This window comes from Cucurbita pepo, chromosome 12 (assembly GCF_057944985.1).
Source record: "Cucurbita pepo subsp. pepo isolate OVF chromosome 12, ASM5794498v1, whole genome shotgun sequence".
In the NCBI taxonomy this organism is placed as follows: domain Eukaryota; kingdom Viridiplantae; phylum Streptophyta; class Magnoliopsida; order Cucurbitales; family Cucurbitaceae; genus Cucurbita; species Cucurbita pepo.
The window spans coordinates 3,175,844-3,202,089 of NC_141809.1; the positions used below are offsets into that span (position 1 = coordinate 3,175,844).

The window sequence follows — 26,246 nt, forward strand, 5'->3', positions numbered from 1 at the left end:
TTTAAACTTAAACGCTTATTTATTTTATTTCGGGTCTTTTGTTGTGTCGTTTTAAAGATGTTTTCGAAACACGTAAGTCCATGGCTGTGTTTTAAGTTAAAGGTTATGTTTTATGGAATTTAAATGAAGTCTTCCGCATTCAATGTTTATGGTATGTATACAGTAGCGACCTTAAATTAAGTAGAAAATTTTGGGTCGTTACAAGTCTTATCTTCTTGGGGCTATTTTGGTTCTTCGTCCCTTCATTTTAAACCCTAAGAGTTCCTTTTGTCGAGCTGTGAATGACTGGTGGCCCTCTGTGAGACGCTACCTCATGCATGACTCTATGAGACTTTATGGTATCTTACCTAAGGGGTGAGCTGAAACCTCCCAGGTCCATCAAGTCACCCTCCTTGGGAGCACGACCCCTCCCTTATCTAATCCTCTCTCTTTCCCAATGCAAACGACTAGGTTAAGTTGGCTTTGATCAGAAACTCCTGTTCTCCCATGAAACTGTTGACACCGTTCAAACATCTTGCAGCCTAAGGACAACTCTTAAGGTGGTCGTGTTGGTATATTAGACTCCTAGGAAAATGTTAGGTCTAAATTTAGCAACGGGCTAACCCCAATCATAATTCTCTAATCTTAACATAAAATCTTGTTCAATAACAATAACTAAATGTGCACATAAAAATTATCTAGAATCCTCATACATAATTCATACAAAATAAACACACATTCTCAACGTGGTGATAACATCTATCAATCACCCGGAGTGCAGATCACAAATTTTCATCCTCCTTTCAGCATCAGTTAACAGATATATAATGGAAACGTAAAACATAATAGCATTCTTCACTACATGCTTCCATATTCTTAATGTAGCAATTATCTACGTTCATTTCATGGGAAAACTATCTACCTAGGGTAAATATTCTAGCATGCATGCAAACCAAGCGAATCCTACAAGTATTCTCGAATTGAGTTAAGAGCATCGGAAGTCAGTACACTTACCAAACACTTTTGTTTTTGTTGAGAATCCTCGATTCTTAGAAAAAGGATGAGACATCGCTCTGATCTTCTTCTTTCTCAGAAAGGACTCTTGCGTCTAGATTTTGGTCGGAAATGAACTCCTATGGTAATTTTCAAGGTGTTCTTCGACAGATTCTTGCTTCCAACTTCCTCTCTCTCTTCTTTTCTTTTTTTTTTGTTCTTCTCTTGGCAGGTTTCTTCTAGGGTTCCGGGCATGATTTGTAACATATACAACTCGAGAAAAGAAAAACTACAACACCCAAGGACATGTTAGATCCATTTTTTTTTTTTTTTTTTTTTATCAATATAAAAATATAATTTATATTAAATGAGGTGGGGACGGAGAAGATAATCGTTATCCTCAACTTTATTTATCTAACGGCTAAAAAATGTTCTCCACTCTGGTTTGGGAGTAAAATGAAATGATCCTCGATTCATTCTAGAAGCTCGACAGCTGAGTTGACTCCCTTGACTTCCAGGTATATTTTGGGCATATAATATAATATAATATAATATAATTTAATATATGAATTTGTAATGGGAATTTCCGTGAAAAATATCAGCCTATGGATCGAAGTTTCATTTGCGTAAGAATAAGATTGAAAATGAAGCTTCATGTACGGATAAATTCCCGTTTCACTATAATTCAGATGGCTTATCAACAATTTACACTTCTTCTTCTTCTTCTTCTTCTTCTTCTTCTTCGATGGCTTTCAAATCGCCTCCTGTAGTTTCATCCACCTGCAACAACTGCGGTTGCGACACTTGCAAGAGCTACTTCTGTGGAAGAGAAATCCAGAGTTTAGATACCAAAGCTCGGAAATCTCTTCACAAATTTGATTTAGGACCTGTTCCATCGCGTGCCGAAGTTGATGCTGCAGTTACTGCGCTTCAGAGGTGAGTTTACGTAACAGTTGATTTTGTATGTTTGGTTTCTGTTGTGTGAATTCTCTAGGGCTTTATTTTTCTTGTGGATTTGGTGTATATTATAGGAAGAGATGAAATCTGGACTAGAATCGTTCATTTCTTGGTATATTTGCACGCACATGGATACATAAAGCTCCTTCAGTTTTCCTCTGCCAATTTGTATCCCTCAGTTCATCAAAAGCAAGATGGAAGATTCCAAATTAGTTACTCCTCTTCATATTCCCTTTGACAGAGGCAGAGCCTGATGTTTTCTTGCTTTAGGGATAGCCAAAATTTTACATCTCTTATATATATATATACACACACACATATGCCAACCCCACAGCCCAAACTTTGGAGATTTCAAGGGTTTTTCTTATGAAGCTCATTTGAAATCAGTCTAATGGGCAAATTGCACCCTTCCTCCTCCCTTTCTGGCTGTGCCATGCTTCTTGAAACCAACGAGTCGGTTGGGGTCACTAAGCCCTGAAGGGGGTGGATTGTGAGGTCCCACCTCGATTGAGGAGGAGAACGAAACATTCTTTATAAGGGTGTGGAAACCTCTCCCCTAGTAGATGCGTTTTAAAAATCTTAAGGGAAAACCTGAAAGAGAAAGCCCAAAGAAGATAATATCGGCTAGTGATGGGCCTGAGTTGTTACACCTACGATGAGACATCTCTCTGTCTTTCAGGTGCTTGCAAGTCTTTTATGAAACAAATTCATCAAAAGAAAGGGAAAAGAACCCCACTTCAAAGAGTTACAAAAAGACTCTACAATTGGGTAAAATGAGTATCTCTCAATTTGGATAAAAGAGATGAGAAACTATATAAATGAAAGGAGAGAACATTTACACTAATTGTGTAACGGCCAAAGCCCACCGCTAGCAGATATTGTTCTTTCTGGGCTTTCCCTCGAGACTTTAAAACGCGTATGCTAGGGGAAGGTTTCCACACCCTTATAAAGGGTGTTTCATTCTCCTTCCCAACTAACGTGGGACTCACAAATTCTTTGATTCCCTTCTTGCCAAGTTACTCAAAGTAACACCCTAGTAAGTGCATCCACAAGACTGTTTTTCCTTTTGATGTTATATGAAGCTTTCTGTTTACCATTTTTACCTCATTCTTGAATTTAGAATTTCTTGATTAAATTTGTTCATAAGAAATTATGGGAACGATAAAAAGTTCTTATGGAGTTGCAATCTTTATCAGTTTGCTGCAGGAATATTTTTCAATTGAATCGCTGTCAAAATGGCTTCAGCCGCTGGTGAACTCCTACGATTCAAGCATTTTGCATTCTCGTGGCTATCAATTACTTTGCAAAGGTTTTCAATGGCTGCTAACAGATCCTACTTTGAAGGTACGAATCAGGGATGCCTTGCCTCTTTAATGACTAATTGTTTATCTCAACAAGTTCTTTTATTCATCTTTTTTGGTCACAGAAACAAAACTTCCTTTGACAATGAAAGCTTACAACATAAATAGCATCTAATAAAGAAAATTTTGATACATCTCAAAAGCAACCCAAAAGTTCAACAAAAGAGTCAAGAGTTATAGAATAACTTGGAAGTCCCTGACCTTCCTCTAATCTCTGAACTTTTCATTATGATTCCTATTATTTCTTTCTAACCAAACTGTCAAACATGTTTTGATTGCATTTGAATCATATTGTTCTTCATTGTGCTGATCAATATCCAAAAAAAACGTGAAAGTTTCCAAAATCACCTGCTACATAATCACAAAACAGAAGTGAAGGTTCAAATTTCTCCTGATTTTCGGCGTAAAACCTACCAACTGAGCTGTAAGGACATATTTGGATCTCCTTCACAACATTTTAGCTGTATTTATACATTCAAGGCAAGAAGACCAGCAGAACAATTTAAATATTATTGAAATAAATGGATATAACCCGATCATCTTTCTTTGTTGTATGTTTTTTCTTGGGAGTTCTTTTTTTCAAGGATCACCGTTTCATTCAGGGTCTGGTAGTTTCATTGTGTTTGGACAAAAATGTTTGGGATGCTATTAAAAACAATGGAATTGTGGAGAAGCTCCAGGAGCTACCTTCTTCAGGTTTGTAATATAGTCTGACAAATTTAGTTACTATCTGTTATTGAGATAACGAAATTGTAATATAGTCTGACCAATCTGTAATAGCCCAAGTCCACCGCTAGCAGAGGTTGTCCTTTTTAGATTTTCTCTTTGGACTTCCCCTCAAGGTTTTTAAACCGCGTCTGCTTGTGAGAGGTTTCCACACCTTTGTAAATAATACTTCGTTCTTCTCTCAACTGATGTGGGATCTCACAATCCACCTCCCTTGGGGACCAGCATCCTTGCTGGCACATTGCTCGATTTCTGGCTCTAATACCATTTGTAACAAAGTATTCCTTGTAAGGGTATGGAAACCTCTTCCTAGCAGACACGTTTTAAAATCTTGAGGGGTAGTTCGGAAGGGAAAGCTCAAAGAGGACAATATCTGCTAGCAGTGGGCTTGGACACCTTCTTTCCGTCTCCCTTTTCCCTCAGGACATGGAGTGCCTACTTTATTATAATTATTGTTTTGTTTCTTATTTCAGAAGGTGGAAATGGAAACCTTGGGAGCTCCAAACCGGGAGCTGACATTGGTAGTGTCATTCTAAGCTGGATTTTGCAGATGTCACTAACAAAAATCTGGGAGCTAATACAAAACTTTGTGGTCCTGTTGAACAATGCATTTCTTTTTCCTGGGAAAGAGAAACTTAAGGCAGAGAAAAGAGAGGAGATAGATGAAAAAATCCAATCTTCATTTGTTCTGTCCTTGATCATCATGTTGATTGTGGTTGTCTCTCGGGCTCAGATTGCATGAATTTCGTGGCTTCAACACCTTCTGCTCCACGCTTTTACCCAAACTTTTATTTAACCTAAATTGTGAGAAGCTTCTTTGCTTCTACTTTTAACCTATATTTACTTCTTGTCTAGTTCCTAAACATATATGTTTATACTCTTGTAGTGTTATCTTTACTCTCGGTAAATTACTTATATCGTTTTATCCTTATTCATGGTAAACTTTTCTTTACTTAAACTTCTTATTGTCTTGTCTTATCTTTATTTATTGTGAACCTTTCCTTACTTAGACTTCTTATTACTTAAGAGTATAATTCTACGATAAATTGACATAATTTTTCTTTTGAGATCAGACGTTCAAATCCTTATATTCATACCTATACTAGGATAGTTATACTTTTCATAACTATTTAGTTTATTTTGATAACTTTTATTAAAAATAAATATATGAAAAATCATTGAAACCACAATGATAAGAAGTTGAGTAGTACTTTTCAACTCGCTCCAAAATTATCTATTTCTTTTTTATTATTACTATTATTATTATTATTTTTAATGATACCATAGGAGAGAAGAAATGGAAGGGAGAGATAAGGTGTAGATAAACATTCTCATTCTTCATTTTTTTTTTCATTCTTAATACTTTATTAATCTCATTCTCCATCTCTAAAACTTCTCCAATTTCTCTTTTTTTTTTTTTTTTTTCTCTTTCAATATCAATACTTGGAAAAGAATCAATTTGTCATTTCACAGCACGTTCAAAATCTAAATCTAACTAGTCAATTTATTAAGTTATCTTGATTTGGGAAAGAACCCATTTAAAAACAAGTCATAGATATTTTCATTCTCCTCAAACCATTTTATTAATAAAATTTTAAAAATTTTTAGAATAGTTTATAAACAAAATACTAGTTATTTCTATCTACATATTAAAAATAAGGATATTTTTTTAACTTTTTTGTTTAAAGCCTACTTGGACGTGTTTATGAAAAAAAGTACAAAGACCAAGCATATTTATATAATTTAGTCTTTAATTTTTTCAAAACAGAAGCCAAAATTGGAAAACTTAAATGAAAAAAAAGGAAAAAAAATCTTATAAACTTAATTTTTCTTTAAAGACTTACTTTAGATATTGTGATTATAAGAAAAGTAAATAACATAACCAAAAAGAGAAAAAAAATAAAAAAATAAAAAAATATGACAAAATTGTTATTAAATAAAAGCTTCATTAGTAAATATCCATTCACATTTAAACCAGCAACGATTTTGAAGGCAGGATGATGATGTTGCCCATGTTTTTGGAGTCCTGGAAATAGATAGAATGGGAGCGTAGTGAAAAAAGCACGACAAAGTTTCCATTACATTACCATGGTGGTGTGACCATCATTCCTATTCATTATCAGCAATATCAAATCATAAAAGAATTCCCAATGGGAATAGGAGCAGATTCGGAAACAAAATTTCCCAAAAACAATCGGTTTCCTTCAATAAAACTGCATGCGTTGGTCAACTTAATCCTAGTGTTAGACGAACACGACTCTCCACAATGGTATGATATTGTCCACTTTGAGCATAAGCTCTCATGGTTTTGCTTTGGGTTTCCCCAAAAGACCTCATACCAATGGAATTAGTATTCCTTACTTATAAACCCATGATCATTCCATAAATTAGCCGATGTGGGACTTCCATCATCCAACACCTCCCCTCGAACAAAGTGCGCCTCCCCTTAATCGAGGCTCGACTCATTTGGAGTCTTAGTCATTTTTTACTGCCTTCGAGGAGGCTTGGCTCCTTTTCTTTTGGAGTTATTTGTTCGATATTTGAGGATTTACCAATCTATTGGTACGACTAAGTTTAGGGCATGGCTCTGATACCATGTTAGACGAACACGACTCTCCACAATGGTATGATATTGTCCACTTTGAGCATAAGCTCTCATGGCTTTGCTTTGGGCTTCCCCAAAAGACCTCATACCAATGGAGTTAGTATTCCTCACTTACAAACCCATGATCATTCCCTAAATAAGCCGACGTGGGACTTCCACCATCCAACACCTATAACAAGTTATGTATTTACCTACACATCTGTCAAGAGTCCCACAACTGTCAAGACTGCAATATGAAACACTCTTATTATATGCTCCAATAAAGTGAATTTTACCTACACAAACATACAAATTAGGGCTTTATGAAATCTTGTTTGTCACCTTAATCCTAGAACAAATTACGTATTTACACAAACTTTTACGTTATTCAAGAAATATATTCACTCGCCAACTATGAACATAGCTCAACTGACATAAGTATGTACTTTCAACCAAGCAATTATAGGATCAAATCCTCCCCTGCACCTATTGATATATATATATATATATATATATATATATATATAAAAGATCAATATTTCAATCTCAATACATTAACAATTCATATACCAAAAAGAACTAAGAAGAAAGTTAGAAATATCAAAATATTAAGCTCCAAAGTTTATATTTAGTTGGAGAATAATTTAGAGTTAACTTTTCTCTTTTTAGTTCAAACACCATGTGAGAATAAATGGAGAGATCTGGCACAGGAAAGTTGTAACAGATACATAAATGAGAACTAAAAGTTTATGTGCATCAACTTGAGCATAATTTGTGAATTAAAATATCCCCATCTCATTTAAAAAGTCGTAAATTCCATTGCCCGCCTTATACTTATGCTTCCTTTAAAAAAGCAGAAAAATGGAAACACCTCAATTGTGAATGTGTTAAGGCCTGTGAACACTAATTTCAAAATCATCTTCGCAACAGTTAAAACAGAAACCAGCTTACAGATTAAGACATCCAGAACTTCTGACCCAACAATTCACGATCTGCAGCAGGACCCTGGGTAGCAGCAAGCTTCTGAATACGTGAAGAAAACTCTTCGGCCTGACGAAGATTAATGTCAGAGCTCTATGCAGATTCCAAATAATAATAATGGAAACTAAAATAAAATTATGATCTTAATGGATCTAAATGCGTTTTTCCATGGTAGGTTATGCTATAAGGACTGTATTCAGAGAGGTAGAATGATGACGAAGATGACCAAACTCTAACATACATTTCATATGCATCTCAAAAAAAAAAAAAAAATTGCCAAAATCCAAAGACGCTGTGGAGCTATTGAACTTATTTATACTCACAATTAAGCGTGGTTCCTAAAGCCCCTGATCCTCAATCAAATGAAACACCTATCCCCTCAAAAACTCTCCCTTCATAGAGCCATTCATTCACGTTGCTCATTTTCACAGCATAAGTACCAGTTCGTATGTAGCATGTCTTGCACCCACACCATGACTCTGCTCAGTCACACTCATCCCAAACTTCACTTCTTTAAGGAGACGGACATTTTTTCTTATTTATGGAGACAGACCAAATTTCACCTAGAGAAAGTCTTACTAATGACATGACCAGCATCCTCATCCCTAAATTCTCTCTCGTACTTTGTAACTCAATTTCTTTAATTTCCACATCCCTAAGATGAAACTCCATCCACGCTAAAAGTAGACATCACTACCACTGCGTACATATGCAATCGGAGAGACCAAAGTGTCACCTTCATCCATTTTCATCCTCAAGTCTGATTACTATTCCTACCAAACTTTCAAGAGCATCGAGTATTTTAGAGTCATTCCACCTTTTAAACTTCACATTAAAACCCCCCCACCCAACCAACCGACACAAATCATTAAAGACCTTTTAATTTTTAAAGCTTTGGAAATGGAAAGTGGAATATATATAATTTTTTTAAAAAAAACTGGTTCAATTATCTGAATCATCGAAACTCATTTTGTGAATAATGATTTCTATAGTGGATGACGATTGAAAGTGATGCTCTTGAACGAAACAACATGTAACTATGATATGAGTATTGATCAAGTGTTTTAAGTAATTTAGAATTTTCAAAAATACTTGACCATATTTACAAATTTGGTAAGAGTAATGCAGTGTGATGAAGGCCTAATATAGAGAATAATGAAATGTTTTTATACTTAGGAAGCTAAGATACTATGGTCCTCGCAGTAGAAGAGGTTTTGCATATGGATAAAGATATGTATACAAGGGACACTAACCTTTTCATCGATCCACATTAATGAACTCAATTGATTGTTTAAAATTCGAACAACTGCATCTAACGGCGTCATCCCATCAATCACATCAAGTTCTCCTCCCTAGATAAAGAAAATAAGTAGCCATGATGCATCGATTACCATGTAGAGGAAAATTCAAGGCAAGAATGGAATCATTAAGCTATTCTCCTTTACCTGGCTTGCATTTAGGGTCTGGATAATTGATTTGATCTGTTCTGTCATCTGCTCAAGTTCTCGTTCTATATATTCAGCTTGCTCATACCTACAATAAGATTAGAATTGAAAACAAGAGACTGAAATTTGAACCTTCAGTACAATACCGGAAAATTAATCTGTGGTGGAATTATTAGAAGTTACAAATTCATCCATAAAATAAATAAATAAAATGTTCAAACTCAATTCTTGATCAAGTTTCCTATTTGAAAAGAATTGGTAGGAAATCTGCCCAATTGATCTTGTAATTTCAGTTCAACCACCGTAAGTTAATCCTCCCAAAATGTATAGAACTGTCCTTGCAGTTTACTTTTTAGTCGAAGTATTCACTACCAACAAAAAAAAAAAAAAAAAAAAAAAAAGGAAAGAGAAAGGGAATCACCTAGTCTTAAACTTATCGTGGCACCCCTTGACTTTCCATTTATACTTCACATGTGTTTTTATAAAGAAAAAACAACTCTTTCAGATTTTTTTTTTTTTTTTTTTTTTTTTTTTTTTTTTTTTTTTTGTGATAAAAGTATGTGTTGCAAGTGTATATTTTCATATTAGTTTTTAGAAAAGTACAGAGAAAGGCTAAATAAATCTGAGATACTAGGTACCAAAAATTTTGAATAAATCCACGACACTAGTTAACGGATAAACTAGAATGGTCAACTGCTTCCCTTATTTAATGGAATTACACAAATATTGTCAACCAGTAGGCTAGGAATTTCACAAATATTCCTTAAATCAAGGTCATTCGTTCAACCGTTTAAATATTTTTTTTTATCTAAGAAAAGAAAACTTTAAAGAGGATCGATAGTAAACAAAAGAGAAAAAAAATAAAATACAAATGGTGCTTTCCCCATCCAACAATCCTTCCATACACAGAATCAACAACCAATCTCCAATAGAGAACCTTAAGAAGTTAGAGAAAGCCATTTACCCTAAAGCAATGGGCTTCCATATGTTAAAGATAGTGCCCTTAACCCTACAGTTTTAAACCCACTTTTTTAGGGTAGGGATGGTATTTGTTAACCATGATCCTATGCCATAAAGCTTTGACATCCAAAGAAAACCATCATAACAATTTTGCATGAAGGGCCTCATGAAAATATCTCAAATTCAATATACCAAGCCCACCATGAATAAAGAGGCAACAAACAATCTCTCATCTAACCAGATGAGATCCCCCACCCTTTGAGACACTTTCCCATAATGATTCCTAGTGGACATTTCTACCTTGGCACACGAGAAGAAATACTAAATAAAGTTATGAAATAGATTTGAATCCCACCAAGAGTTGATTAGATAGGTATCCACCTCCAAACCATAGAGAATTAAATCTTTCTCCCATGAGGAGAGGCACCTCAAGACCAAATCCATTAGCGGGTACCGAAAGTGATCGATTAGGACGACTTCCTACTGGAAAACCCTAATTGATAAACAATGGTACTAGCCTTCCATGCTGTTAAAGGAAACCCATTTAAAGCTTAGAAGCCTCACAACTAATATCATGGGGGCTCTTACCAAAATAATCCCAAAAACTACCATAACGGAGTTGAAATTAACAAATAATCCTCCGTAACTGAAAAAAAGAAGATCCTAGTATTCACAAATTGAAGCCAAAAAAAAAAAAAAAATGAAGTCTCCCTTGATATACATGGAACCCCTTCTTTAGACCCTTGTTGACAATGATTAACATTTTACTAAGAACACCCAAATTGGAAATGAGTACTATCGGAAAGATGAAGATCTACTACTTCGTAGCCTTTTTAGAAAGTGTGTTCCATCATCATCCCTCCGTTTGAGTTTCTATTATCCAATTGGCTTTATCTAATAAGTATAGGCAAAGTATTAGCCAATAAGATGAGAATTTCTTAAAACTATTGCTTCTTTGTATGAACATTTCCACACAAAGAAATGAAAGAAAAAACACGACAACCCAACCCCAAGTTCGAAATACTGGTTTTTTTTTTTCTCATAGATACAAAAACTAGTGTTTAACCATATCATCACTTGACAAGATGTAATCGATTCATGAATGGAAAACCAACTTCTAAGATCTAAACAATAGCCACTTTTAACAAACTTCCTTGTGGAATTAGTATCTTTTGAGCATTAGCCTCTTTACATTTTTTCAATGAAAATTTTCTTATTAGAAAAACATAAAGATCAAAACAGAATGAATGTATTTTATATAAAAGATAGTAACCTATAATGTGTAAATATCGTAACCACATAAAATTGATCACTCACATTGCATCCCTAGTAGATGCAGCTTCATCGTCAAGGAGTAAACCACGTTCATCCTTGTAAATGCGCTCAGCATCTTCTTCCACACTTTGCAATGCCTTATCAACCTAATAATAGAACACAGATAAATGCAATTGGTTTATTACAAATAGATGAAAATACGTACCTTCAAAATTTCTCAACAATTTCCATGGTCTGAACTCACTTCCAATTAACCTAAGAACTTGACATCTTAAAGCACGCTTTGTTAATAAAAATCACAAATAAGACAAGCCAACATTAGGTGCTATTCTCCCAATATTTTAGCTCAAATTATGAGACATAGGTTATAGGAAGAACCTTTGGGACTCACCTTTCTACCGCTTTCCCTACGCCTATTCATCTTTTTTAGGTTAGAACTATTGGTCCCTAAACTTTCATTGAAGTTACCATTTGGTCTCTAAAGTATAATATAACAATATAGTCCCTATAGTATAGAATTGTAACAATGTAATACTTGAACTTTAGCATCTTGTTAGGTCCCCACAATTCATAATACTCATGTTAGAAAGAAGAATGTTGGGCCAAGTATTGGGTCAAATGTTTAGTTGTTGTTAGTCTATGTTGAATTCTGTTATAATTACATTGTGTGGTTTGGGTTGTTTGTGCTAAAGCCCATGGTCATCTTAGTATTTAGTTGAGTAATCGTTGGAGGAAGATGGGATTGATTTTGGGAAAAGGGCATTATTGTTCTGTGGAGAGATCAACCCTTCTCAAATTTGCAGTTGGAATCTGCTAGCTATCATTTTCTCTTACTGTGTTCATCTATTTTGTAAGGAAAACCTTACAAACTAGTATCAGAGCATACATCCTGGGAATTACTTGCGTGATGGCTCAGAAGAAGTGGACGAACAATTGGGATCAACAGATAAGGAAATAAGTGAGATATGTACAAAAATACAAAGAATTCCAAAGCTAGAGCAAGCTATAGAAAGAATGTCGAATCAGATGGAAGATAATCAGCGAGCACTGGCTTCACTGGTTACAGAGATGGCAGCTAATAAGATTTGAGCTTCATCATCAATGGGAATGGAAAGTGTGTATTAACAAAGGACGATTCCAGAAAACAAGATGGGAATCGCGGTTCAGAAGCACAAGTAATTAGCAAAGGATATTGACAAAATAGAAGTACAAAAAAATTGAGATGCCGGTGTTGAGAAGACCCATACACTTGGATGTTTAGGGCAGAACGATATTTACAGATTCACCAACTGTCCAATTACAAGAAAGTGATAGTGAGTGTCATCAGTTTTGAAGAAGAAGCATTATCATGGTATCGTGGGGCAACAAATTGATTACATATTCACAGTTAGGAACAATTAAAGGCTCGACTTTTTGACAGGTTCAGGCCAACCCATCAGGGTAGCCTTTGTTTGTGATTTCTGGTAATCAAACAGAGCAGAACGGCCATCGAATTTAGAAAGGAATTCGAAGCACTGGCGGCATCATTACCTCAACTGCCAAGTGAAATATTAGGAAGTATATTCATTAATGGGTTAAACCCAGTTGTGTGAGAAGTATGTCCAAAGCTTAGAAACTTCCTTCAGAAGTTATATCTCCTCCATAGAATGGTTCACATAGATCTGTTTGAAGAGGGTCGTTATTCGCGTTTCCATTTTGTCCATCATAGGGAGTAATTGAAAGACATCCCGAAACCAAAAAATTGAGACCTTAGGCTAGGAACAGATAGAAAGTTCCATTTTGCGATTTTTTTTCATGATCGGTACACATTAATTTGTTGTATGTCAAGAGGCAAGTCATCAATTATATAGATCAGAATCAACAACCACAAAAGGAATCTCACAACTAACCAGAATAGGGAATTCCAATCAAAAGAACTATACCAAGCTAATAAATTATGAAAAGCTCAATGGACGGACATTCACAAGGAAGCATTAAGCCTAACGACTCCTAAAACTTCCTCCCAAGATCTCTACACCCCTCCAAAGATCCTACGATTCCTCTCCAACCAAAGACTACTCCATTAAATTGCAAAAAATAAAAAGAAAACAACTTTGATCCTTCAAAGTAGATAAGACAACATAAATTTAACATGAAAAATTAAAATGCACTTGTACAATGAGTAGCGTGGACCTCCCTCCTAAAAATTTCTTTCCATCACTCAAATGAGTTCTCATGGTTAGGTTAAATTTAAAGGCTGGTCATAATAACATAAGTTATGGGTTGGATAGGGCGCATGTAGCAATGAGTTGGGTTACACTTTTTTTTTTTTCTTTTTAAATTATTCATCGTCCTTGTGTATGAAATTGTGAAAAGCAAAAGTAAACCTCAGCGTATTTGTGTGCAACACATGTCTGACACAGCCATTCAAGAGAAAAGAGTCCATGATTCCTAGCTTGTTGTCTTTTCCAAAAAAAGATCCAAGAAAGTCAACTCCTCTCATGAACGTGGGTTAGGCGTAGGAAACCAAACCCACACCCTCGAGTATTTTGAGAGTGTGATTGTTCAACCCAGCTCAAACTAAATTCCTTAGGCAAGACCTTCCAAAAGAGAGCTATAATCACACACCATTTTTCTCAGCTTTCATCAAATAACTCGAACTTTGTATAGGACAACGTCCATCTATTTTGAATTAAAGAAATAAAACCACACAAAAAAATTTACCATTTATATCATCTTATGTTTCAAATGGCATCCATATTTTGGTGTAGTTTCACATTGTTCAATGATTTCCTAAACAATTATTCAAACAAGAATTCCACCGAATCTTGACAACATCCTACATGATGATTTAACTGAAACCAAAAGAAAGTATTACAAGGCCATGGGACAAAGGTATACAATTTCATAGGACAAAGGTATACAAGGCCATTGGTAAAATGTCTACCTAAAAGCAAGTATTGAAAGAGAAAGGCACACAAGGCCACAGGTGAATACCTCTTGTTGGTGAGTTTCGATCAGCTCCAATTTCTTCTCCAGCTCAGTTTGGGTCTCAACAACCTTTGCAACTTCAATCTAAATTCAAAATAAACCCATTACAGAAACCTAGCAATTAAAAATAAAGGCAATAAAGCAATCTAGCCATAAATATATGTCTCTTTTCTAACATTTGGATAGAGAACCCCTCTTCCACTATGGGCTCTTACTTTATTTTGTATATTTCATCTTATCAATAAATATTTGTTTCTCATCAAGAAGGAGTGACAAGACTTCTAAATAAAAATAAATATATCATGAGAGTTTAAGATAACCGACTAATCTATGAAGAAAGAAAAAAGAAAAGAGAATCCGTAAGATGTAAAGAGGTCCAGTGGACTGATGCTTTCTTTCACATCTAAGATTTCGAGAAATATTCCATTGCTTTTGTATCTGTTTTTTCTCCTTTTACAAAAAAAGATAAACTATAAGCCTAAGAAAAGAAGTTCCCAGCAAAAATATATACAAAAAAATAAGAACCCAATGGTGATTAGAAAAAAAAGCTAAGGAAATTAGAAAGAGAGATGCTGACTTTGATATTCTTTTTATAGTCATTAATGTTACTTCAGGATGGTCTATCCTATCAAAAAAGTCTCTTGTAATTATTTCCTTTAACTCATTTGTGCTGATTGGGTTACTTTTCCATTAGCTCCTTTGGCCAGTTTCTCTGTTATAGCTTTTTAATTCTTTAAATGACCATTTAAAAAATAAAAAATTAGAATCAATTGAGAAAGGAAACATCGAGCTAAAATTGAACTAAGAATTGTCCAAAAAAAAGCAGGGAATAAAGAAATAAACTAAGGATGTGAACATTTTTAATTCAAAACTTCCTAGCAAATATGTTAAGAGCTCAACCCGTGCAAATTAGGACCCTGTGGAAGAGGCAGGGTGAATAGTACCTATGAACCCAAATAGATGATCCAAAAATTCATTCACATATTAGAATTATCTTTTTTTATAATCCTTTTTTTTGTAATCTTTTTGATAATCCATGTTTCATTAGAACAGATATAATGGCCAACCAAATTACATAACTCGTTGAAGATTACAAATCTTGAAATTATGTAAAAGAATACCTCAAGTCTAAGAAGAATATCCCGATTTTGCAAAATCCTCCTATCCCACTCAGCAATAGCATTGGCCTGCTTCCGAAACTTTCCAGTACGCTCTTGAAGCTCCGCATTCCATTCCTTGATGATCTATAAAGAAATTGAAGACAGAAGCAAGCATAAAATAAAAACAAATAATTATCAAAATAGAACAAGGTTGGAGACATATGTTGTATTAAGATTCAATGGACAAAGAAGGCAAGAACATGATTTACGCAAATATTTTGAACCAAGTAATTTTACTTGAACTAAGGTCAACTTAAACTGAAAGAAAAGTACCTTCTTGGACGGAACAAATGGCATCACAAGTCTTTGAAGACATTTTCATTACTAGATGCGTAATTAAGCCATCAATTTATTTCCTATATCATTACTATTTTTGCAGTAGAAAAGATAATTAATATCATTTACCAAACCCAATACCCAAACAATAATTTGTTCCGATTTTTTTCCTTCCAGTTGCATCAAGATTTGCATTAAAATATGCTAGTACAGAAAAGCAAAGAGAGAGAAGGTGGATACACGACCAACTACGAAGTACTCAAATCTTCTTAATGGATCTCCATAGTCAAAAATAAAATAAAACTAAAACTAAAAGAAAGAAAAAATAAGAGTTACAAATTTCGGTCAAACAGACTCCAGTCTCCAACCAGAAGCAAGCAGAGCACATAAACTCCCTTTGGTCTATGACCGTCTCCAGGGTGACCTTGAGGCCTTTACACTTGACGAGGTGAGGCGTAAAAAATAATATTTATATAGAAGTATAAAAACAATCACCCTATCTATTTCCACAAGGAAAAAAGCTCTAAAAGGACATCCTTAACATAGATACTACTATCACCGATGCGATTCACTTATTCTATAAAAAAAGAATTCTCATTGTTTTTAAAGCCTCAGGTACTTAAGGCTCAATGCATTTTCATGGAGGCATAAGCCTCATGGTCCAAAGAAGGCGTAAATCTTGAGGCTAAGACTTACAGTCAGCCTCAAGGCATAAGCTCGAAAGCCTTTTCGAACATTGATTTTCAGCACTAAAATCAACAAAGACATGCCATCTCTGGCAATGAAGCATGTGTTGATTCTTTTCATAGACCCAATTTAAACTTTTGTTACAAAAACATAAATAATTGTCTGATAAAATAAGACCACTAAAATGCACAGTGCAGAACCCGATCATGAAGAAAGGAATACCTCTTCAACAGTCTTCCCTGTTATCTCAGATGGTAATTTTGGTATAGCAGACACTGTTGCACTCACAGTTGAAGTTGTACCACTGCACAAATGAAGGATGAAGCAGATGGAAAACATAAATCATAGAATTCCTAATAATAACCATTCCATGCAAGTATTAATATATAGTGAATTGAGTTAAGATGGCTTCTCAATATAAATGTGTATATATACAGTAGAAATGTGTTGTGGTAGATCATATATTTTAACAATGCCGAGAAAGATGTATCTATAAAACGGGAAGAATAAATTTTACAAAACCTTAAAGACAGTAAACATAATAGCTAATAGCTCAAATGCATGGCCTTCCTCACGTTTTTTCTTATATAGTAGAAATACTTGAAAAACAGCAGGATCGTATACATACCTACTACTGCTTGCTACAACAAGAGTTGATGAAGTCTGACTCTGACTGGAAGCATTGGAACCAGACGTGGTGGTGGCAGCAGCGGAAGCAGAAGCAAGAGAAGAGAAACCTGCAAAGAATGAACACAAATTATGTAGAAACAGACACATTAACGAAGTACTGAAGGTATGTTTACAAAGGAGTACTTTTCACCAAGACAACCAGAAAAGATAAAAAAATAAATAAAAAAAAAGACAATAAAGGATTTTCACTCATCACAAAAAAATGCGCTGTTTTTTCAAAAAGAAGGCTCTAATAAGGTTGCACCAGAGAATGTCCTTTTCATTTTTGAAAGGGTGCTCAACCAACAAAAGAGACAGAAGAGTCCAAAGGTCACCATGAAAGGCAAGAGTCCAACCGAAACATCCAATCTGGCCACAGAAGGACAAGTTATGAAAAGGTGCCTCTGAGTTTTGAACTTCCTTTGCACAAAATACACAAGCCTGGGGAGATGGAAACCCATGGACCTCTCACCTGAAGTTTGTCAATGGTATTTATACTAGAGTGGCTGCATTCACAAAGAAAGAAGTTAACCTTCCTATAGTAAGTACCTTTCCAAATGTGGCTGTAGAAAGGATCCTCTTCAGTAATACTATTTGTGATGGGATTTAGAGTTAATTATTTAGTTGTGATGGCTACATTGTTTAAACTCCAAATCCATAAATGTTCGTTCGCTCAAGATGGAATGCTGTTAACTAATGATTTAAGGCGGAGCACTCTTCATTTTCTGCATCCTTTTAAGTTTCTTCTCAAACAACATAAACACCAAACCTGATTTGATTGGTTCAATGCTTCTCTGACTGTGGCTTCTTCTTTAGTGAAGCCTGCATAAAGAGGAGGAAATGATATATAGGAGGCTGCTGTCCACTCCAAGTCTCTCCAAAAGAATGTGGAGACTCCATTCCCAATTTTGCTGGTTACTTGACTGTACATGTCTTCGTTTAATAAAGAACTGAATCTTTATTCAAAAGAATAAAAGGGCAAGCCAAAAAAGGTGGTCCCACTAAATGAAGGGACTCCAGTTAAGTACAATGACCCAAAATGATTTCTTCATTTACCCTTAGAGAGAAACATAGAACCTATCAACTATAAAGGAGGTCCTTCCGATTCATGATCTTTTTTTTTTTTCTTTTTTTTTCTTTTTTTTTTTTTTTTTTTTTTTTTTTTGTAAGAGACAATTTCATTGAAGATTGAAATTTAAAAAAGGGATGTAATATTATCCATGATGATTATAAAAGACCTTCCCAACTTAAAATGAGGAAGGTATAACTATAGAAAGTAAAAATCTTAGACAGCTTACACCAAGATATAGCTTGGTAAACAACATTGTCAAAGAATTTTGTATAAGTGTGTCTTTTTCATGAATATTTTTTGATTTCGTTCTTTCCACAAATTCCAAAGGAAAGCCATGATGAGGTTCTTCCATAATAGGGCTTTTGCATTCTGGATTGAGTGGTACGTTAAGGTCATGTGTAATAGATCCTTTACCTCCATTGAAAATGTGAGATGTCATCCGAATATATTGAGAATTGTTGTCCAAAAATTCTGAGCGTATGTGAATAAGTGGCTATGTGATTCATTTTCTTTCTTCCATAATAGACACCAATTTGGTGAAAGAGTAATGTAAGGCATTCTTTTTTGAAGATTTTCGCTTGTGCTAATGGCTTTATGTGCTATTTCCCAAAGGAAGAACTTTACCTTATTAGGGTGATGTCATTTCCATACTGTCTTTGCTAGCGTGGGATTTATTGCTTCTACTTTTTCCCCCATGTCCATCATCAAGGATTTTGTAGAGAAGACTCGTCAGCAAGGGAACCAAGTTAATGAGTCTGTTTCGTTTGACAATACCACTGGGGCAAGGTCAAGACTTAATTTGGTCCATTCCATTGATTCGTTATCCTTTAAATTCCTACCAAACTTCAAGTCCCAGAATTTGTTGACAACATTCCATGTTTCTTTCATTGTGGCTTTTTTGCTATGAGAGAGCCTATACAAAAGTGGATATTGCAAGACTAGCATGGTGTTTTCAATGCACGAGTCATTCCAGTATGATGTGCTTCCTCCATCACCCACCCATGGCAAATTCGGTTGGTGACGAGGTTTTGATGTTTCTTTATGTACTTCCAAGGCCCTTTTACCGATGATGAAGGGGGTTGATTTTTGTCTGAGGTAGGAATATATTTAGCCTTTAAAAGATTTCTCCATAAGGCATTTTCTTCGTGATGATATCCCCATATCCATTTTGCGAGAGCTTTATTATTCTTTATCGAGAAAAGATCGAGGCCTCCCTTTTCTATTGGGAGGTTTACAATATTCCAGCAAACGAGGTGTGGGTCATCTTTCCACAAATAGTTCCTGAATAATCTTTCTATATTCGAAGCCACTTTTTGTGGCATTTCGAATAGAGACATGTAGTAAGTGGGGAGGCTAGATAATGTGGCTTATATTAGGGTGAGTCTTCTGCCTTTTGAAGTATAACATGATGACCATGTTGACAGCCTTCTTTCTATTCTTTCAATAGTAGCCTTCTAGAAGGATAAAAATTTGGGGTTTCCTTTTAAGGGTAATCCAAAGTACAATTCAGCCATTCTCCTTTTTTACAACCAATAATGCTAGCAAATTCTTCAATCATATTGCATCTTTTTCCAAGTGAAAATGGCAACTCCATTTAGCAAGGAAAGTATTATTTTTCAATTTGACACCAAGAATGTCAAGGCCTCCTCCGTGAATAGCGATGATATAGCCTTAGAGTGACTAAGGAGAAAATTCTCCCCAAATCAAATCAAGGATCTTCATCAAAATGAAAATGGTAGAATACACGAGAGGAACTCCCTATTTTTAGAGAATTAAAAATAAACTAAAACCCACAAGTAAATCCTATCTTACCACATCATTCTATCTGCTCCAAAAAGAACTCGTTCTCAAGTTTAAACAAGAAACAAAGATAGGTGGAAACCAAGCAAACTGTCGGAATAGAAACGCACCTCAATCAACGGTTGCAAAATACTCCAACAAAAAATTGCTTTCTAAATCCATCATCACGTCAAGAAAGTATACCAATCGGACCAAAGGTTTGGTTTCCATGAAAAAAGTCTAGTCATTCGAATTGAATGCGCTAGTGGACCCAATATTCTTGAAGGAATGGGTGATTACATAATGTTATGAAAAAATATCCTTGAAACGTATGCACTCGAGCCAGCTGGAGTGAACACAAAATTCGTCTAATTTGGCTTCCCAAAGCTTGAAGTTTCCATTTAATAATATTTCTTCAAGCATAATGCTTGTATGTAACAACAAAGTAGAATTAGATTGGTGAGGAAATTTTCTTAAAATTCTCCTGAAGTTCCGAGTGAAACCATATTGGCTTCTTGTGAACCTTTTCTAACGTCAACCTCATAGGTCTTAGGGGGCCAATATTCTTTATATCAAAAGGGTGTTCCTATTTCTCTTGAATTTTCTTCACGTGATGATGAGTTTTTGGCTTTGGCTGAATTCTTCTTTGCAATTAACTTGTCGATTTGTTGAAAGTCGATCCAAATTGTAAATTAATTCCCCAACTTATGTTCAATGTCGATCAATGCTTCGTTGATTTCTTTCAACGGCAAGTGTCGGTCTTGATTTCATTCAAATTTTACCTCCCATGGGTGCGATCCACATTCGAAGGAAATTTTTCCGACCTTGAACTTCTTTCTTGTGATGTAAATTTTCATTATTGGTAATTACTTGAACATTCTTGAAATTGCATCACAGTTTTCCTAGAAATAACTAGAATCACTAGAATAAGAATTCCAATGCAGATCTTGATAGGATCATTGAAAAAAATCAAGCAAGGTGGAGTTGTTATGTTGAAGTTCATCTTCTAAATCACTAGAATCAAAATTAGATCAAGTTGTAGAATACATGAGACGAACTCCATATTAATAAAGAATTAAAAGCAAACTAAAAACCCACAAGGAAACTAAAAGGATCAACCAATGACTTAACCAAGATTAATATGAATTAACCCCTTATCCTAACACATCAAGGGAGTTGTCCTATTCCACCGAACCAGATTAATACTTCTTTCTCCTTATTGTCATGCCACATAAAAGTTTTTGTATAATTTTTCAAAACTCAGTATCATTTTTAGTCTTCGAATGCTTAACAGAGATACGTAATACGGGAGGCATGTGAGAGTGGTATTTATAAGAGTGAGTCAACCTTCTTTCAACTTTCTCCGCCAAAGGCCCTCTAGCTAATATTGATCTAAGGTATTAACTCTTCCGTGCAAAACCTACCACACAAAGAACTTTACTTTCTTAAATAGAATAACCCCCCCCCCCCCCCCCCAAGGATAGACAAATTAAATATTGGACGACAGAGCTACAAAAAAGACGATTGGACGGACAAGGACCCTTACCTATCGAACTAGGAGCTCTAAGGAGAGACATAAAGTAAATCGAGATTCCACTTAAGACCAATTAGATCAAAATGAGTCTGCCCCCCTTCAGAAAGAAGCTCTCTCCCCCCCCCCCCCCCCCCCCCCCCCCCCCCCGCGGAGGAAAGCCTCTTGCAGATCTTCCTAATGACCAGTCCCAAAAGCATTTTATGACATGGAGAAGGTTCGGTTGATAGGCTTTGTCATAGCATTTTATGACAAGGAAATGGTTTTTCTTTTAAGACTTCTTCCTTGCACCAAGAGAATATGATGTTGTCATCCACAAAGAAGAGATGGTCTATATGAATTGGAAGGATGCCCACATGAAAACATCTAATCAAGCCTTGAATTTCTGATAAAGCCTTTAGTTTCCATAATTGGAGAAGAGTGTCCATATTTAAAATGGACAAAAATGGAGATAGAGTATTCCCTTGTCGAAGTCCTCTAAAGCATGGATTTCCCCCTAGGCCAAACATTGACAATGATGGAGAAGTTGGTTGATGAGACAAAATCCTTTATCCATCGCCTCCACCTTTTCCAAAAGCCTTGGCTTGGAGAATTTTATCAAATTTCAGTCAACATGATCAAATTCCAAAACTCCTTTTTTCTTCTTGTTTTCCCACACATCAATCAATTCATGAGCTACAAGAGAAGCATCTAGAATCTTTCTACCTTCCACATAGGCTAGCGGGATTTCAGAAATGATGAAGCATAGCACTTTATTTAGATTATCAAATAGAACATGAGCAATACTTCGTAGAGACAAGTGGTAAGGCTGATGGGTCAACAATCTCCAACCAATTTTGCATCAATGTTTTTTGGGTGAAGACAAATATACGTCTCATTCCAACTTCGGTTGATAATGTTTCTCAAAAAAAAAAAAAAAAAAAAATTGAAACTGATATTGCCTTTGAGTGTGTTCTGAGACTATTTATGGAATTCCACTATGAATCCATGCAGTTCCAGAGACTTATTAGTGTCTAAGTCATTGATTAATTTCCAAATTTCAAGTTTTGTGAAGGGACCTTCTAGATCAATGCTCTGTGTCATGCTCATTGATCCCAATTTGGGACAGCTGGGGGAGAACGAGCACCACTATGCTTTTAAATAAAGATTCTTAAAGAAATGATGAACTCCGTTTCAATTTCTTTTTTTTTATTTTCTTTTCTTTTCTTTTTTTTTTCTTTTCTTTTTTTTTTTTTTTTTCCAAAAGGCTAGCTCCATCTCTGGACAAGATTTCAACAATAGAACTCTTCCTTTTTATTTCCTTGTTGCCATGACCCTGTGGAAAAAAAGTTTTCATCCACCTCTAACAACCATCCTTTAAATCTTTGCCTCTCTAACATTTCTTTTTTTGATGCAAGGAAAAGAAGCTAATCCTATATGACAATTCTTTTCTGCAGAGAGGTCTGTTCTAGAGACCCAAGAACCTTCTAAAGCACCAATTGACTATAGCCCAAAAATAACGATCGTTCCGAAGGATAATAATACCTCCACAGGAACACAATCATCAAGGGCAGTCCAATCAATGTGATTTGAACTCCAGATAGATTTTATCAAAAGCCGGTCGATATCAAAGATTCAAGATTATTGAGGATCTTAGAGACGCACGAATATTGGAGGATGACAATAGAGGGACTATGTCTTAAGATGAAATTCTTAATAAGAGCTCTTTTTTCCCAAAATTCTTAATAAGAGCTCTTGTTTCCCAAAATTCTAAACGCCTTACGACGTCACAAGATAATCATAAGGGAAAAGGCAATCCACTTTAAATGTGGAGGAAACTTTATAATAATTGATTGTTGAATGGTGCCCAAGATGACTCAAGAAACCTATTCCGAACAGCGAATAAAATAAGTTAAGTATCACGAAGTAAAAAGAAGAAAGTGAAAAACTTACCGAAAGAGGCTGGTGCTTGGGATGATGAAGCAGCAGTCAATGATTTGGTTGGCAACGACAAGGAAACAATGGCACTTGATGAAGCAGCCGTGCTTGTGACGCCAAAACCGGTGAATGAACTCGCAGCACCTGAAGAAGTAGCTGAGGGAGCGGAGGATGCTGCTATGGATAAGGTAGTAGCAGCTGAAGAACTCAAGCTAAAAGCTGGCATGGAGAAGGATGGCTGAGCGGTGCTAGTTGCAGCCGGAGTGGAAGCACTGGTGGTAGTAACCGTAGAAAATAAAGGTGCCACAGAAGTTGAAAACGATAGAGAAGTAGGCTTCGCAGCTGTAGTGCCCGGAGCAGAAGACCCTCCCGTCGATGCTGCATTGCTAATACTGAACCCGAAAGAAGATTGAGATGCCGATGAAGCAGGTGTTCCGAATGAGAAGCTCGAGGAACTAGTAGAAGCTGATGTAAGAGCAGAAGAAGAAGATGCTGCGGTAATACTAGTAGTTTTGGACAAAGAAGTGGTCGAAAATGAGAACCCAGAAGAAGAAGCCGCAAATGGTGAAGACGAACTCAAATTCTGGGAAGAACTCGAAGAAAAAGAGTTCTGGAATGGAGTAGTCGATGCAGATGATGAAGATGATCCAAACAAGTTCGAAGTGGATACCGAAGAAGATGAAGCAAAGGGACTAGACCCAAACAGGGAGGAGCTTGAACCTGAAGCGGCAGCAGAAGCTCCAAATATCGATGACCCCGGACTTGCAGTGGGTGCAGATGTGCCAAACAATGGTGCACTGGAAGTAGTTGCAGCAGAAGACACCCCTCCGAACAAGGACGGAGCCGAGGCCCCTGCAGATGGAGCAGCCCCAAGAAAGGGCGAAGATGAGCTCCCAGCGGACGGAGCAGCCCCAAACGAGGGCAAAGGGGAGCTCCCAGAGGACGGAGCAGACCCAAACAAGGGCGCAACTGAACTCCCAGAGGCCGGAGCAGCCCCAAATGAGGGAACAGGTGAGCTCCCAGATGACGGAGCAGACCCAAACAAGGGCGCAAATGAGGTCCCAGAGGCCGAAGCAGCCCCAAATGAGGGCACAGGTGAGCTCCCAGAGGTCGGAGCAGCCCCAAATGAAGGAGCAGACGAGCCTCCTGATGAAGATGAAACCCCAAACCCGAAAGAACTCAACCCACCTGAGGATGAAGAAGCCGCAAACAATGAAGAACCTGAACTTCCTGAAGAGGCCCCAGTGGAAGCGGCGGGAAGGGAGAAAGAGAAAGGAGAGGAAGCGGAAGAGGGAAAAGAAGAAGAGGCAAAGCCAAAGGGAGTGGAAGAGGGAGGATTGGAGGTTTGATTGGAAAATGCAGAGGAAGAGGAACTAGGGTTTGAGGAGGAGGAAGATGAAAGAGATAAAGGGGATGATCCGAACGAGAAGGCGGAGGTGGATCCGAAGGAGAAACCAGTGGTTGACGAAAACGGAGAAGAAGAAGAAGAAGATTGGGAGGAGGAAGAACCGAAGGAGAAACCCGACATGTTGATTGAACGCCGATGGATCGATCTCCGGCGGCAGAGACTGTGAAGTGAGGGTTTTAGGGGGTTTTGGCGGAAATATTATTTATTAAATAATTTCAATTTTTTCAGTTATGTCAACATACCCTTTCTCACGTGCAAAAAAGTCATTAAAAAAATACCTATATTTAAATTAACAAATATGCATTTTTTTTTAATTCTAATTTTAATAATATGCCTATTGTTTACATTAGTGATAATTTATTAATATTGTTATTATATTTTTTTATTTTTACACAGTATAATAAATATAATACGATATTGTTATTATATTTTTTTTTCGTTGATTTGAATTCTAAATGGAATTTTTAGTCATACAAGTATTTAGCGATTTTGACGTAGTCATGTGTGCAATAGTAACGTGTGCTCACTCGAAATAGTTGTTTTCTGGTATATTTAGGTTTTACGTACAAATACTAAAAGGATTTTTGGCACCTTACAAAGGGTATCGATGTCATTTAAAATGATTAGATGCAAGGATACCGATTGCATTTCTCAGCAAAATAAAATGTAAAAGAACGAGCATTTGGACTATTAAAAGGTTGATGGGCTATTTTTCGAAGAAAATCTTATTATCTAGTAATGGTTCAATGTCGTGTGATCACATTTTACTCTCTCATTCATAATCTTATGAAAAGATGAAGTTGTAAGCCGTGATTAAATAACACATGTTGAAAGTTCAAATGAGTTTACGAACGGGAGTGATAATTTAGCAATTGGGATGTTTTATGAGTAAAGAGAATCATAGATATGGATGATGTTATTAACCGCCCAAGTCCATTGTCAGTAGATATTTGTCTGTGATAAACTTTAGGCATCAATAGTGTCTGTAACAGCCCAAGTTCAACCCCTCGTGTCCACCCCCTTTGGAGCTCAGCCTCTTCGCTAGCACATCGCTCCGTGTCTAGCTTTGATACCATTTGTTGTGGGACCTTTCAATCCATCCCCCTTCGAGACCCAACGTCCTTGTTGGCACACTGCCTCATGTCCACCCCCGTTTGAGACTCAACTTCTTTACTGGCACATCAACCGATGTCTGGCTCTAATATCATTTGTAACAACTCAAGCCCACCATGGCAAATGTTTCGTTCTTCTTCTCAACCGATGTGGGATCTCACAATCTCGACTCTTTTATATATCTAGAGTTTTTCTATATTTTGTCGTGCAATTATTAGATGATGTAGTATTCGTATTTTGAGTTAGCATGTCCATGGTAGGCTATGGAAGACCATTATATTTGTTTGGTGTAATAATCAAATCTCATTTGGAATTAACATGTCACCATACCTTGTCTTTATATGGTCCATTATGTGCATGAAACTATGATAAAAATATCGACATAATATAATTATTCATTTTG

At 36.1% G+C, this 26,246-nt stretch overlaps 2 protein-coding genes across 2 annotated transcripts; one reads left to right on the forward strand and one right to left on the reverse strand.

Moving 5' to 3' along the window:
- Positions 1-1,607: 1,607 nt before the first annotated feature.
- LOC111807735 (uncharacterized) lies at positions 1,608-4,974 on the forward strand. Its single transcript, XM_023693593.2, has 4 exons — positions 1,608-1,908; positions 3,126-3,273; positions 3,893-3,986; positions 4,490-4,974. The coding sequence occupies exons 1-4, from the start codon at positions 1,718-1,720 to the stop codon at positions 4,756-4,758; spliced, it is 702 nt and encodes a 233-aa protein (XP_023549361.2). The 5' UTR covers positions 1,608-1,717; the 3' UTR covers positions 4,759-4,974.
- A 2,328-nt stretch (positions 4,975-7,302) lies between these two features.
- On the reverse strand, positions 7,303-24,919 carry EMB2766 (structural constituent of nuclear pore). The gene is made up of 9 exons (XM_023692324.2): positions 23,338-24,919; positions 16,983-17,091; positions 16,577-16,658; positions 15,353-15,475; positions 14,238-14,315; positions 11,304-11,407; positions 9,027-9,114; positions 8,835-8,933; positions 7,303-7,650 (listed from the first exon to the last, which is right to left on the reverse strand). Exons 1-9 carry the CDS (start codon positions 24,848-24,850, stop codon positions 7,555-7,557), a joined length of 2,292 nt encoding a protein of 763 aa, XP_023548092.2. The 5' UTR covers positions 24,851-24,919; the 3' UTR covers positions 7,303-7,554.
- Positions 24,920-26,246: the final 1,327 nt, after the last annotated feature.

Excerpts from the sequence above, each read along its gene's own strand:
- LOC111807735 (XM_023693593.2), top strand. The coding sequence starts at position 1,718 with ATGGCTTTCAAATCGCCTCCTGTAGTTTCATCCACCTGCAACAACTGC. Across the intron at positions 1,909-3,125 it reads GCAGTTACTGCGCTTCAGAG|TTTGCTGCAGGAATATTTTT; the intron begins GTGAGTTTACGT and ends AATCTTTATCAG. Across the intron at positions 3,987-4,489 it reads CCAGGAGCTACCTTCTTCAG|AAGGTGGAAATGGAAACCTT; the intron begins GTTTGTAATATA and ends TTCTTATTTCAG.
- EMB2766 (XM_023692324.2), bottom strand. The coding sequence starts at position 24,850 with ATGTCGGGTTTCTCCTTCGGTTCTTCCTCCTCCCAATCTTCTTCTTCT. Across the intron at positions 16,659-16,982 it reads GTTGTAGCAAGCAGTAGTAG|TGGTACAACTTCAACTGTGA; the intron begins GTATGTATACGA and ends TCATTTGTGCAG. Across the intron at positions 14,316-15,352 it reads ATATTCTTCTTAGACTTGAG|ATTGAAGTTGCAAAGGTTGT; the intron begins GTATTCTTTTAC and ends TTTTGAATTTAG.